General features: G+C 37.2%; 1 protein-coding gene across 6 annotated transcripts in view; it reads right to left on the minus strand.

The window, feature by feature from the left end:
- LOC122017478 (protein PHYLLO, chloroplastic-like) overlaps nt 1-12,826 on the minus strand; it is a 46,749-nt gene that overhangs the window by 27,220 nt on the left and 6,703 nt on the right. For 4 of the 6 annotated variants that reach the window (XM_042575108.1, XM_042575105.1, XM_042575104.1 and 1 more), the window contains exon 3: nt 2,151-2,350. Coding sequence is in view for 5 of the 6 variants with exons in the window: in XM_042575105.1 (XP_042431039.1) it covers nt 2,151-2,350 (200 nt within the window). In the remaining variant the exon portion in view is untranslated. Of the gene's footprint in view, nt 1-2,150; nt 2,351-7,510; nt 7,628-7,782; nt 8,254-12,826 lie in introns of those variants that run through there. The other 2 variants (XM_042575106.1, XM_042575107.1) reach the window with 2 other exon arrangements.

The raw sequence follows: 12,826 nt of genomic DNA on the forward strand, positions 1-12,826 counted from the left end.
CAAGCCAACATCCTCCAAGTACAATACCCTGAAGGCCACGTGGTCAGATTCGTCATCCTCTGAATCTGAAGTCGAAGCCTTCTCAGGATTAGCACTGATGGCCAACCATCATATTGAAAAAGAAATCAGCTCAGAGATGAGCATAGATGAAGGGGGAGAATCATCAGAAGAAAGCTGCGATGAAGGGGGAGCATCAAACATAGAGATAAGTGAAGTACGTACTCTAAACCTGAAATAGTCTTTTCATTTTATCAAAGTTCTCACAAAAGACTTAGTAAAATAAGAAAAAGAAATTGCTGATTTAAAAATACTGTTAGATAATTTGCAAACAGAAAATGATAATTTGAAAATGCAAATTCAAAATATGAAAACTGATGCATGCTTAAAACCTAACAACTATCAAAAATCAAAACTTAAGATTTATGAAAAATTAAACTGACATATTAGGAAACATCAGGGACAACTTAGAAAGATTCCCAAAGGATATATTCCTCCTAAATTTTTGATTAACCCAGTAGAAAGGAACCTATATTGGGTTCCAAGTCTTATTTAGATTAATAATTCACTTATGTTTAGGTTTTCAGAGAAATTAAATATTTATATTCCTTAAAAGACTTTGTCAAGAAGTGGTTGATAATCCAATAACCAAGAAGACCTAGTGTCTCGCCACAACCTGGAAGCCGATTATCGAATTGAATATTTAATTGACAAACTGATAAACATATAATTAAGATAATGTTGTTAAACTTTTGTCAATCAGTTGAAAATTTGATGCTATAAATATTATTTCAAACTTAGAAATTTAATGCTATCATTTGAAACTTTCTTTGTTAACTTAAGAATTTATTTTGAAAATGTTTTAAATATAATTTCTTTTTAAAAGTTACCCCCTTTTTTTTTGTTGTGATCAAAGGGGGAGGAATAGGTACAAGTTTAGGGGGAGTTAATATATATTTTTTTTTTTTCAATTTTACTTAGTGTTGCAAATTCTATTATTGCAATCTTTATGCTTAAAATGTTAGTTTAGTAATTTCTTTAAATTACTACTTGTCTATTTTTACTCTAACTTGAACTTGGGTTGATGCACATAAAAAAGGAGGAGATTGTTAAATCCCGTGGTGGTTTTGATGTAATCAACCAAGTTAGGTTAGGTTTTGTTTGTTATTGATCCCTGTGTCTAAGTGTGTAGGAGCTTAGGAGCGCAGGAAGTCGAGCAGAAGACGCAGCTAGCGAGAAGGACAACACGGGAAGAGAGCCGACGGGCTCGGTGCATCCGAAGGACGAAAAAACTGCGGAAGAGTACACCGGTGGACGAGTTCGAGGGACGAGAAGCCGGGGCGTAACCTTGCTCGAGGAGAATGCCGGAAATTGGGTTCGGGTGAGTCCTATTTCGGATTGAGGGCGCCCTCAACAGCTTTGAGGGCGCCCTCAACAGCTTTGAGGGCGCCCTCAACAACAGTAAAGGCGCCCTCAATGCCCTTGAGGGTGCCCTCGGCCGGGTCAATTTGGCCGTTGGCAAGCGGATAAAGTTTTATCCGCTTATTCCCTTGGAGGCGCCCTCAACCCCTTTGAAGGCACCCTCAACACTCGAGATAGAATTTTTAAGAGCTATATAATGACCCCTGGAGCTAGGAAATAAAAAATCAACTCTTGTACTAACTTCCTAGCAACGCTTAAGAGCTTTTAGTGTGTAAAATGCTTCTCCGCCTTAAAAGAAGGAGATTCTTAGTGAGCCGTTCAACCGCCTTGGATTAACAACCACTCAAGTTGTAACCAAGTCAACTGCTGAGTCTTCTTTTTTGTTTTCTTTTATTATTGTTGCATTCATAGAGTTGAAAAGATCGAGGAGGGTATTTTTTATTTTTCAGGCAATTCACCCCTCCCCTCTTGCCGACCCGCTGCACCAACACATTGAAGTAGCACATATTAAGGACAGATTATTGCAGCAGCATGTACACTGAGGTATAGTCCCTATGATTACTTTTTTTATGCACATTTAAGAGAAATAAATCCTAACAAGTAAAGAATCACTATTTCAGTAAGCGAACCTGATCCTTCACTTATAATTATCAAGACCCAGAGTCACATTAAAGTAATGTACGCATAAAATCCCATAATAATGCAAATAAACAGGTAGTAGAAAAACTTGCCTTGATATCAGACTTGAACCTTGTGGGGTGAACAAAAAACCATGGACAATGACTGCAACACCAATCCCGCAAACTTCCAGTGGTCTTTTCATCTCAACAGTAGATGATGTAGTTGTGAGATAAAACTGAGGATACACCAAAAGATCCTTATTTTGACAGCAAAGCCAATTCGATGCCTTTGTACTAGGAGGTACTTCAACCTGTTATTTTAAAAGTTGAAAATCAGCCAACTTAACATGATAATTTGTGCATAATTAACCTAAAACAGATGCTCAATTCAGGTGTCCCAAATCTCTATTATTACACACTATTGGGATGTTCAACAAAATTTAGCAAGATAAGCAAAAGGAATTTACACTATTGGGATGTTCAACAAAATTTAGCAAGATAAGCAAAAGGAATTTTTTTGTTCCTTGAAAGAAAGACATGCATCACATAGTTTTGTCATCTAACGAACTAGAAAACAAAATTTTAGATGATAAAAAGATGACTGTTTTAATTCATTCTTTTCCAAAGTTGCTAGACAATCTGAACAGTGACCCTACTACATGGTTACCTCATAATGGCAAGTTGGAAGCAACAATCCCATAGTGTTTGCACACCTTAGAGTATCAACAATGGGGGATATTTGGAGAAATTATTTCTCCAAATATCCCCAAATCCCAAAACTCCACCCCCTTCCAATGGTAGTGGTGGAGATTGGGATATTAGAAATCACCGGGCCATTTTTTTTTTTAAAAAATAAATTAAAATGGGTTGTGCAGCTTAGCTGCAGCACAACATGCGTGGGTGGGACGACAGTAGGGACTCACCCGTGCTGCAACTTTCTCTTTAATGTTTTTTTAAATTCAATGTATTTATTAACATTTGCATTGAATTTTAATTGGCCAACGTTGTCAAATGGAAAAGTTTGTGAACGTTGACAATGTTTCAAAATGTTCATTTTTTTTCTATATATACATCATTTTTTCATTACCAAAATTTCATCAATTTCACCTTATTTCATCCATCTTTCTATCAAAAATTAGAGAGAAATAGATATAAATTTTGGTCATTATTTTAGGGATTTGTTGAATTCTCCAAATATTGATGAGAATTCAAATAAAGAAAATATTCGAGTTCGTCCTAATCTACAACATCCTCAATTTCCATTTCTCACACAACATCCACATAATATCCAACCTTTTCTATACCCACCACCATATTATCAAAATTTCCAAAGTTATCTAAATTTTCGAGTAGCTACCCTCAAGCTCTGTTTTATATATGCCCCTCGTAATATTGGCAGAGTAGTCAATATTTCACGCAAGCTCCATCTCATGAAAATATTAATATTAAAATAATTATATTGAATAATTGTTAAAATATGTAGATAAATATTAAGTAAAAAAATTTTATGGACAATTTATATATGAAATATATTAAATTGAAGAATTGAAAAATATAATTAATTTTATTTAAATGTAAAATTAGATGTAAATTAATACAATGACAGTGACACCAATAAATATTTGGTTGGTGAGATATTTAATTGTGCAATTTGAGATATTTGATGGGTGGAACCTATAAATATTTGGTTTGTAGAATATTTGATTGGTGAGATATTTGATTGTGAAATTCGGGATATTTGAGAGTAAAATATTTGATTGGTGGAATCCATAAATATTTGATTTGTGGGATATTTGATCTTGGAATTTAAGATATTTGAGGAGTGGATATTTGATTGATGATGTGGACTCTGACCACAAATATTTGAGAGAAATATTTGCTTTATTATGGATGCTCTTACACTCACAGACCAACATAAAATAAATAAAAATAATAATAATGATCCAGGATTGATGAAACTACCTATAAATCCTATAAATCTGATCATGGTGTCAACTCAACCATCCAATCACAAGATATGAAACACTCACACGTCCGTGTTCATCTTTGAAAGTGAGGGATACACCATGACATATTCTTTCCACTGTACCTATGTCATGTCATGTCTTTTCTAGTCCATGGATTCACTAAGAGCATCCACAATAGAGCAAATACTTCTTCCAAATATTTGTGGTCCCTATGCCCACATTATCAATCAAATATCTCCGCAAATATCCCAAATTTCACAATCAAATATTCCACAAACAACAAAATTTATAAGTTCATCCATAAAAAATCTTACTCTTAAATATCTCAAATTCCACAATCAAAGATCTCCTCACCAACCAAATATTTATAAGTCCCATTGTCATTTTATTAATTAATATCTAATTTTACATTTAAATAAAATTAATTATATTTTTCAATTCTTCAATTTAATATATTTCATCTATAAATTATCCGTAAAATTTTTTTACTTAATGTTTATCTACATCTTTTGACAATTATTCAATATAATTAATTTAATATTAATATTGTTATGAGATGGAGTTTGCATGAAATATTGGCTATTCTGCCAATATTCCGAGTACATGTATAAAACGGAGCTCGAGGGCTACTACTTGAAAAAATTGGATAATTTTAAAAATTATGATAATATGGTGGTGGGTAAGGACAAGGTTGGAAATTATATGCGTGTTGTCCGGGAAATGGAAATTGAGGACGCTCGAGAATTTTCTCCACTTGAATTTTCATTGATATTTAGAGAGTTCAATAAATTTCTAAAGTAATGGCCGAAATTTTTATCTATTTCTCTCCAAAATTTTGATAGAAAGATGTATGAAATAAGTTGAAATTGATAAAATTTTAGTAATGAAAAAATGACGTATATATAAAAAATGAACATTGCCTGACTTTTCAAAAATGAAATGTTGGCAACGTTCACAAACTTTTCCATTTTGCAACGTTGGTCAATTGAAAATCAACGCAAATGTTGATAAATACATTGAATTTTAAAAAAATTAAAGAGAAAGCTACAGTACAAGGGGGACCCCTACTGTTAGCCCACCCACGCACATGTGCTAGGCAGACGCACTATGCTGCAGCCGTGAGTTGCACAACCCATTTTAATATTTAAAAAAATAGAAATCACGGCCAATATCCCAATCTCGACTTGGTGGAGATTTGAGAATATTTGGAGAAATACCCTCTTCAAAGATCTCGCATTGCAGATTCTCTAAGATGGATATCTTGGATTTTCATAAGGGATTATGTTTGAGCTATATGTTCCGACCATTGATTGATTGGTGAGGGTGAACTTCTCATGTTTCTAGTTGATATAGTTTCCATCGCCCTCTGTATTGGAGTGGTGGCTTAGGGTTTTAAATTGTTGAATTAAGGTTGATGGTAAAATTGATATGAAACACCAGTTATCTAAGGTGAGCTTCTAGCAAGCATGCCTTCACCGTAAATGGTTTTGATGCGTTGCAAAGTTGAAGAAAAAGATGGGTATCACGAGATCTCCCTTTTTTCTCATGCGAGCTCCTCTTCCCTCACGCTCTATCATCGTCTACGGCCTCAATCGACCGCCTCTCCTCCCTCTATGCACCTGACCGCTCCACAGAGGTTGTATCACAGTATCGACCTCCTATGGATACAACAATGAACCCTGTGGGATATCCTCCAACAGGGAGAACAAAGGTAGAACCGGTCAGCATAGTGCCCCCAATTGAACCAGGAAAAGGAAAGACTTTTAAAGGACGTGATACATCTGAATGGTGGAATCTACCATCTGCACATCAACAAACTGGCGTCATTCTAACTTTACCAACACAACTGGGTAAAATAGAAGATGTATTTCTACGCTGGGAAGGTATAACTAAGAATGTAGTTGTCTTGCAGAATTTTACAGATAATCAAGATAAGGGCGACTTTATTGAAAACCTCCTGGCAGAAGCAGAAAGACTAACGTGGATCCAATGGCGAATGACCTACCCCGAAGAATATCAGGAGTTGGTAAACTCAGCGGAAGGAAGGAATGACACTCAGAATATCTTATCCCATATACGAAGGGTATTTATATTAGAAGATCCTTTTCAAGGTTCCACTGACATGCAGGATAATGCTTACAGAGACCTTGAACGAATAACATGTTCTAATATTAAAGATATTCTTCCTTTCATGAATGACTATATGAATTTGGCAGCAAAAACGGGGAGATTATTCACAGGAGCAGAATTATCTGAGAAGTTCTGGCTTAAACTACCAGGAGATCTAGGAAGAAGAATTATAGCAGCATTCGAAGAGAAGTATCAAGGGAATACAATAGGAGTGCACCCAAGGGTTCTCTTCGCATATAAATACCTGGAAGAAGAGAGCTTTTATACAACCCGAAAGCTTCAACCAACTTCAGAGAAGTGGTATGCGTTTTCTCCATATGGGAGTAATACAAGTAAGAGTTCAAATCTTACACAGACAGGAAGAAGGCACACTAGCATTGGTTGTTTTTAGAGATAATAGGTGGCAAGGTGATCAAGCCATCTTCGCAACAATGGAAATTGACTTGACACATGGAAGTCAATTGGTTTATGTGATACCTGATACTATGCTTACAATTTCTGATTTTTACAGAAATATACAGGTATCAATACTTACACGAGGATATGAGAATTGGCGAAATGGAGAAGCTAACTTACTCATCACTCGGGGACTGGTAGGTAGACTATCTAATACACCTAATGTGGGTTTTGCCTATGAAATTCAGAATGTGGTAGACTATCTGGCAAGCCATGGTGTACGAGCCCTTCCCGGAAGAAGTTATAACACCAGAGATGTCTTAGGACATAACTGGGTTATAAGGCAATCAACTGTGAATATACCAATGCAACCTACAGAGGTAAATACCAGAAATATGCTTGATGACAGTGTTTCACTACAGTTTGATCAATATCAAGTGGCGACCTCATCATCCCTACCCAAGTTTAATTCAAGGGATGAAGAAATACAATCAGATGAGGAAGAGTTGACAAGCCATACAATTACAGTACTTGTGGAAGAAGAAAGAGGTCCTGAATTGATTGTCAAAAGAATACATTCGCTTGCACAACTTCCTGTTAGGCGAACACCAGGAGCTGCAGGGTATGACATTTCTATTACTCATGCTCAAGATATACCTGCTCTTGGTAGATCTTTATTACAAACAGGCATTTGTATCCAAATTCCACAAAATACATATGCAAGGATAACTCCCAGATCAAGTACCGCCCTTAGAGGTATTATTATTATGGGAGGCGTCATTGATTCGGATTATCGAGGAGAAGTTAAAGTGATGGCTTATAACATAACTAATGACGACATATTTCTCAATAAGCAAGAATGCATTGCTCAACTGATTATTGAGCAAATTGCTACACCAATAGTAAGGGAAGTTGAGTTATTAAGCTCAACAGAAAGAGGAGCATCTGGTTTCGGATTAACAACAAGAAATCAAGCACCTCAAGACCCTCAGGTTTGCTCTAGTAACAAAGCTAATCCTTTTTGCCAGGGTTGTCATTACTGTTGCAGTGATAAAGAATGCGCAGCCGGATATGATGAATACGTTGCAACCTATCCTGAGATTAAAGCACAAAAAGGAAAAGAGGTTGAGCAACCAGTCAAGCGGGTTTCAGGCTATCAACCCTTATCCGAAGAACAACTGTTGGCATTACAAAAGCAAGCTAGACAGTATGCAATTGAGCAGCATAGATACTATGAGGAAGAAGCATACCTCAATTTAATAGATGCACCACCATCAATGGAAAGGAGTTTTGCTATTACACGAAAACAATTACGGACATCCAGGGATTATCGACGACAGCTACAAGCAGAATTAGATGCTATGCCGTCCTCATCCCAAACCTCTCATCAGTCATCAAATACAGGACAATTTTTATGCATGTTCACTGAGGTACAGACTGATACAGATGATAATGATTATCTTGATTACCTGCAATATTTAGCTTTGCAGGACATGCCTTCACCAGATAAATTTCATTCTTCATCTAATGAGGAATTTACTAATCCCTTCGCGGAAGGTGATGGAGAAGAAGTAATAGCTGCAGGCACTAGTAATAGTGTTCTTACAAAATCTACAGATTGAGTTTCTGATTACCCACAGTTGCAACAGCTGCAAGAACAAATTTATTCTCAAGCAGAATCTGCATACAGACCGCCTGCTGATACAACTATGAATCCTGTTGGATACCCGCCAAATCGAGCTCCTAAAGATGAACCTGTAAGTATGGCAGCTCCACCTACAATGAAGACAAAATTCAAGCATAATGATCAGAATGAATGGTGGAATCTACCTACAGCCCATCAACAAACAGGGGCAATTCTGACGCTCCCACCGCAATTGCATAGAATAGAAGATGTTTTCTTAAGATGGGAAGCAGTTACTAAAAATATAGTTGTCTTGCAAAATTTCACAGATACTCAGGACAAGGCTGACTATATCGAGAACTTATTGGGAGAAACGGAAAGATTAACCTGGATACAATGGCGAATGGCTTATCCAAATGAGTATCAGGAGTTAATCAATTCTAGCGACGGAAGAAATGGTACGCAGAATATTATTTCCCAAATAAGAAGAGTATTTTTACTTGAAGATCCATTCCAGGGATCAACTGACATGCAGGATAGGGCATATAGAGATTTGGAAAGACTAAGCTGTCAACAGGTAAAAGATATTATTCCATTTCTGACTGATTATATGCACCTGGCCTCAAAAACAGGAAGATTGTTTACTTGACCAGAGTTATCTGAAAAATTCTGGCTTAAACTTCCTGGCGAATTGGGTCGCCGTATTAAAGCAGCTTTTGAAGAAAAATATCAAGGTAATACTATGGGCGTCCATCCTAGAGTTATATTTACTTATAAATATCTAGAGGAGGAATGCAAGAAGGCGGCCTTTAGTAGATCTTTGAAAGATTTATCCTTCTGCAATCAAATGCCTATTCCTGGATATTATAAGGACCCAAAGAAGAAATATGGACTCAGAAAGTCCACCACTTACAAGGGCAAACCACATCAGACGCATACAAGGGTAGAGAAAAAGAAGCATCTACTGCGAAACAAGAAGTGCAAATGTTTCCTCTGTGGAGAAGAAGGTCATTTTGCACGAGATTGCCCTAAAGAATTCAAAAATACAAAGAGAGTGGCTTTATTTGAGGGATTAGAAATCCCCGATGACTATGAGATACTATCTGTACAAGAAGGAGATGAAATCTCTGATGCAATATTCAGTATATCTGAAGGGGAAGACCACCAGGTGAACACTGTTCTTAATCAAGAATTCCTATTTGTTTTTATAGAACAAACAAATTCTTATATGATAGGAAAGACAGAAGAGTGGCAACCTATGGTAAAGATACCAAAAGCTCAGCATGACTGTAATCATATATGGGAGATTAATGGAGAAATAACTGCCTTGTACCAGAGATGTACGTGCTGCAAAAGGGAAACAATGCAAAAGCACCGAATGCATTGTAGTATTTGCCATATAACTTCATGTGGCATGTGCACAAGGAACTATTTTGACATGAGCATACCCATAGAAAGGTCAGTCCCGATTCCCTTTTCTCCAAATACATTGATGCAAGAACAGCAAAATTATATAGCATGGTCAGCAGCTGAGATTGAAAGATTAAAGCAAGAAATTGCCAGTATCAAACTATTAGCAGAAATTCAGATGGAAACAGTCAAAAAGGAATTTGCTGCTGAGAAAGAAGAGCTTATAAGAATCAACAGTGCTAATACACTTGAAGTATGCACTGAAAATGAAGAACTTCATTTTAAGATTGACCGTCTGGAATTAGAGAACAGAGATTTACTAAGAAGATTAGAGAAAGAATCCATCAACCCTGAAAATCCTGAGGAAGATGAAGATGTTTATGAAGAAGAAGCACATGTTCTAATTGACTCAGGAAGGGAAAAGGTATTTTCTATTGAAAAGGCGGAACAACCAAGACCAAAAACTAATGGCCTCTTTAACTTGGTTGTTGAGCTTTTTATTCCAGGGGTTGATAGCTTCAAAGTAAATGTCATCTTGGATACTGGAGCCACTACTTGCTGCATCGATCAGGTATCCATACCTCCTCTGGCTATTGAAGATAATACCTTTGTTGTTAATTTCAGTGGTATAAACTCCAAGACAACGGCCAACAAGAAGTTGAAATACGGAAATATGAAGATAGGGGAACATCAGTTCAGAATACCCTATACTTACGCTTTTCCATTAACATTGGGAGGGAATATCACAATGATTTTAGGATGCAATTTCATCAGAGCTATGCATGGAGGAGTTCGCATTGAAGGAAACGAGGTAACATTCTATAAAAATGTTACAACCATACATACTCAACAGATTGTTCCTGCAGCCCCCATTATTGAAGAATTGGAGCTGGAAGAAGAGGAATACAATCAGATTCAGGAACAGGTATGTCTATGGCAACCTGGGCAGTACCTCCAAGATTTGATTACTGAGTTAACTGATACAGGCTATATTGGAGATAATCCAATGAAGTATTGGGAGTCTAATATGGTAACTTGCAAACTGGAAATCAAAAATCCAGATCTAATTATTGAAGATCGACCTCTCAAGCATGTTACTCCCCAAATGCAAGATTCTTTCCGAAAGCATATTAAGTCCCTGCTAGATTTGAAGGTAATAAGACCCAGCAATAGTCGTCATAGAACTACTGCAATCATTGTTTACTCAGGTACTACTGTGGACCCAAAAACGGGAAAGGAATCAAAAGGAAAAGAAAGGATGGTCTTCAATTATAAGAGATTGAATGATAATACCCACAAGGACCAATACAGTCTTCCAGGTATTAATACTATCATACATAGAGTTGGAAGAAGTAAGATCTTTTCCATGTTTGACCTCAAAAGTGGGTTCCACCAAGTAGCCATGGATCCTGATTCGGTACCATGGACGGCCTTCTGGGTTCCTGACGGGCTTTTTGAATGGCTCGTAATGCCCTTCGGACTCAAAAATGCTCCTGCAATATTTCAGCGAAAAATGGATAATTGTTTTAAAGGAACTGAGGATTTCATAGCTGTTTATATTGATGATATTCTTGTCTATTCAGAGACTGAAGAGGAGCATCGGGAACATCTGAAGGTTCTTCTAAAAATATGCAAGAAGAATGGGCTAATATTAAGCCCAACAAAGATGAAAATTGGCAGCTCTAATATAGAGTTTCTGGGAGCGACTATTGGAAATTCAAAAATTAAACTCCAGTCACATATTATTTCAAAGGTAGCCAATTTCAGCAAAGAAGAGTTGCAAACTACCAAAGGATTAAGATCTTGGCTTGGGATCTTAAATTATGCTCGTTCATATATCCCTAATCTGGGAAAAATTCTTGGTCCTTTATATTCCAAAACATCACCAAATGGGGAGAAGCGCATGAATTCTCAGGATTGGGCTCTTGTTGACAAGATAAAAACTATGATCAAAGACCTCCTGGACTTAGCAATACCTCCAACAAATTGCTATGTTATTATTGAATCAGATGGTTGTATGGAAGGATGGGGAGGGGTTTTAAAATGGAAGCCTCAGAAGTATGATCCAAAAACAGCAGAATTAATAAGCGCTTATGCAAGTGGCAAGTTTTCCCCATTAAAATCCACCATTGATGCGGAGATTCATGCTATTATGAATTGCATGAATAGTTTCAAGATATATTATCTTGATAAAGAGGAGCTTCTCATTCGTACCGACTGCCAAGCAATTATAAGCTTCTTTAATAAAACCGCACAAAACAAGCCTTCGCGAGTCCGATGGATAGCATTCACGGACTTTATTACTGGATTGGGCATTCCTGTTACCTTCCAGCACATAGAAGGTAAGGACAACACCTTAGCTGACACACTATCTCGTTTGGTTTCTTTCATTTCAGGTCCATGGACCCTGTCAAACGAAGACGAGTTAATTATTCAGCAATGGGAGGAAGCAATTCAGCAGCTTCAGGCCAAGCCCAGCAGCAAGGCAGCTTCATATCTGGAGAACCTTATCACTTTCTGGCTCAATACAAAGAAATCTCCTGTAGCCGCGGCCCATGGGTATGCACTACCCATGAAGAAGATGCCAGAAGACACCTTGCCGACATTGAAAAGACCGTTGCAGACCAGCTCATCCACAATATCCTCGAGCTCAAGCTTATCCATGATATCAAAGAAGCAGATTTCAGCATCCGAGGCGAGCACTCAAAAGGACTTTACTTTAAAGATGCCTTACCCAGCGTTACAGCTGTAAAGACATCTTTATTCAATACTTTTCTGCAACTACAGGACACCATCCAGCACATGGTGGACACACCACCATGAGACAACAGAGCGTGGTGAGCCCAGAAAATCCAAAGTAGATTTTGCTTTAATAATTAAAGTAGATTCGAATTCACATGGACTGAGCCTCGGGGAGCCGTCCAAATGAAAGAGAATCTAGCCTTAGCTGTAAAGCTTATAGGATGTGTTGTAAAGCTTGTAAAGGGATAAGAAAGAGGAGCAGATAAGGATACTCGTGAGTGATGATGAAGCCCACATGTGCACTCAGCTCATCTCTATCCTTCTCTTTCTCATTTCTATATAACCCTCTAGATAGCTCATTGCAGAACACACACCGAGTTCCGGTACAAGTTCTACTCTGAGAAGTCTTAAGTTTGTAAGTCTTTAGCTATTTAAAGCTTTCTAATTTCCTTTTCTTGTAATTTAGTCAGCTTCTTCTAATCTAGGTCTCGTGTTCGAGGTTTTCTCCGACCCCAACA

This window comes from Zingiber officinale, chromosome 8B, assembly GCF_018446385.1.
Source record: "Zingiber officinale cultivar Zhangliang chromosome 8B, Zo_v1.1, whole genome shotgun sequence".
Lineage (NCBI taxonomy): Eukaryota > Viridiplantae > Streptophyta > Magnoliopsida > Zingiberales > Zingiberaceae > Zingiber > Zingiber officinale.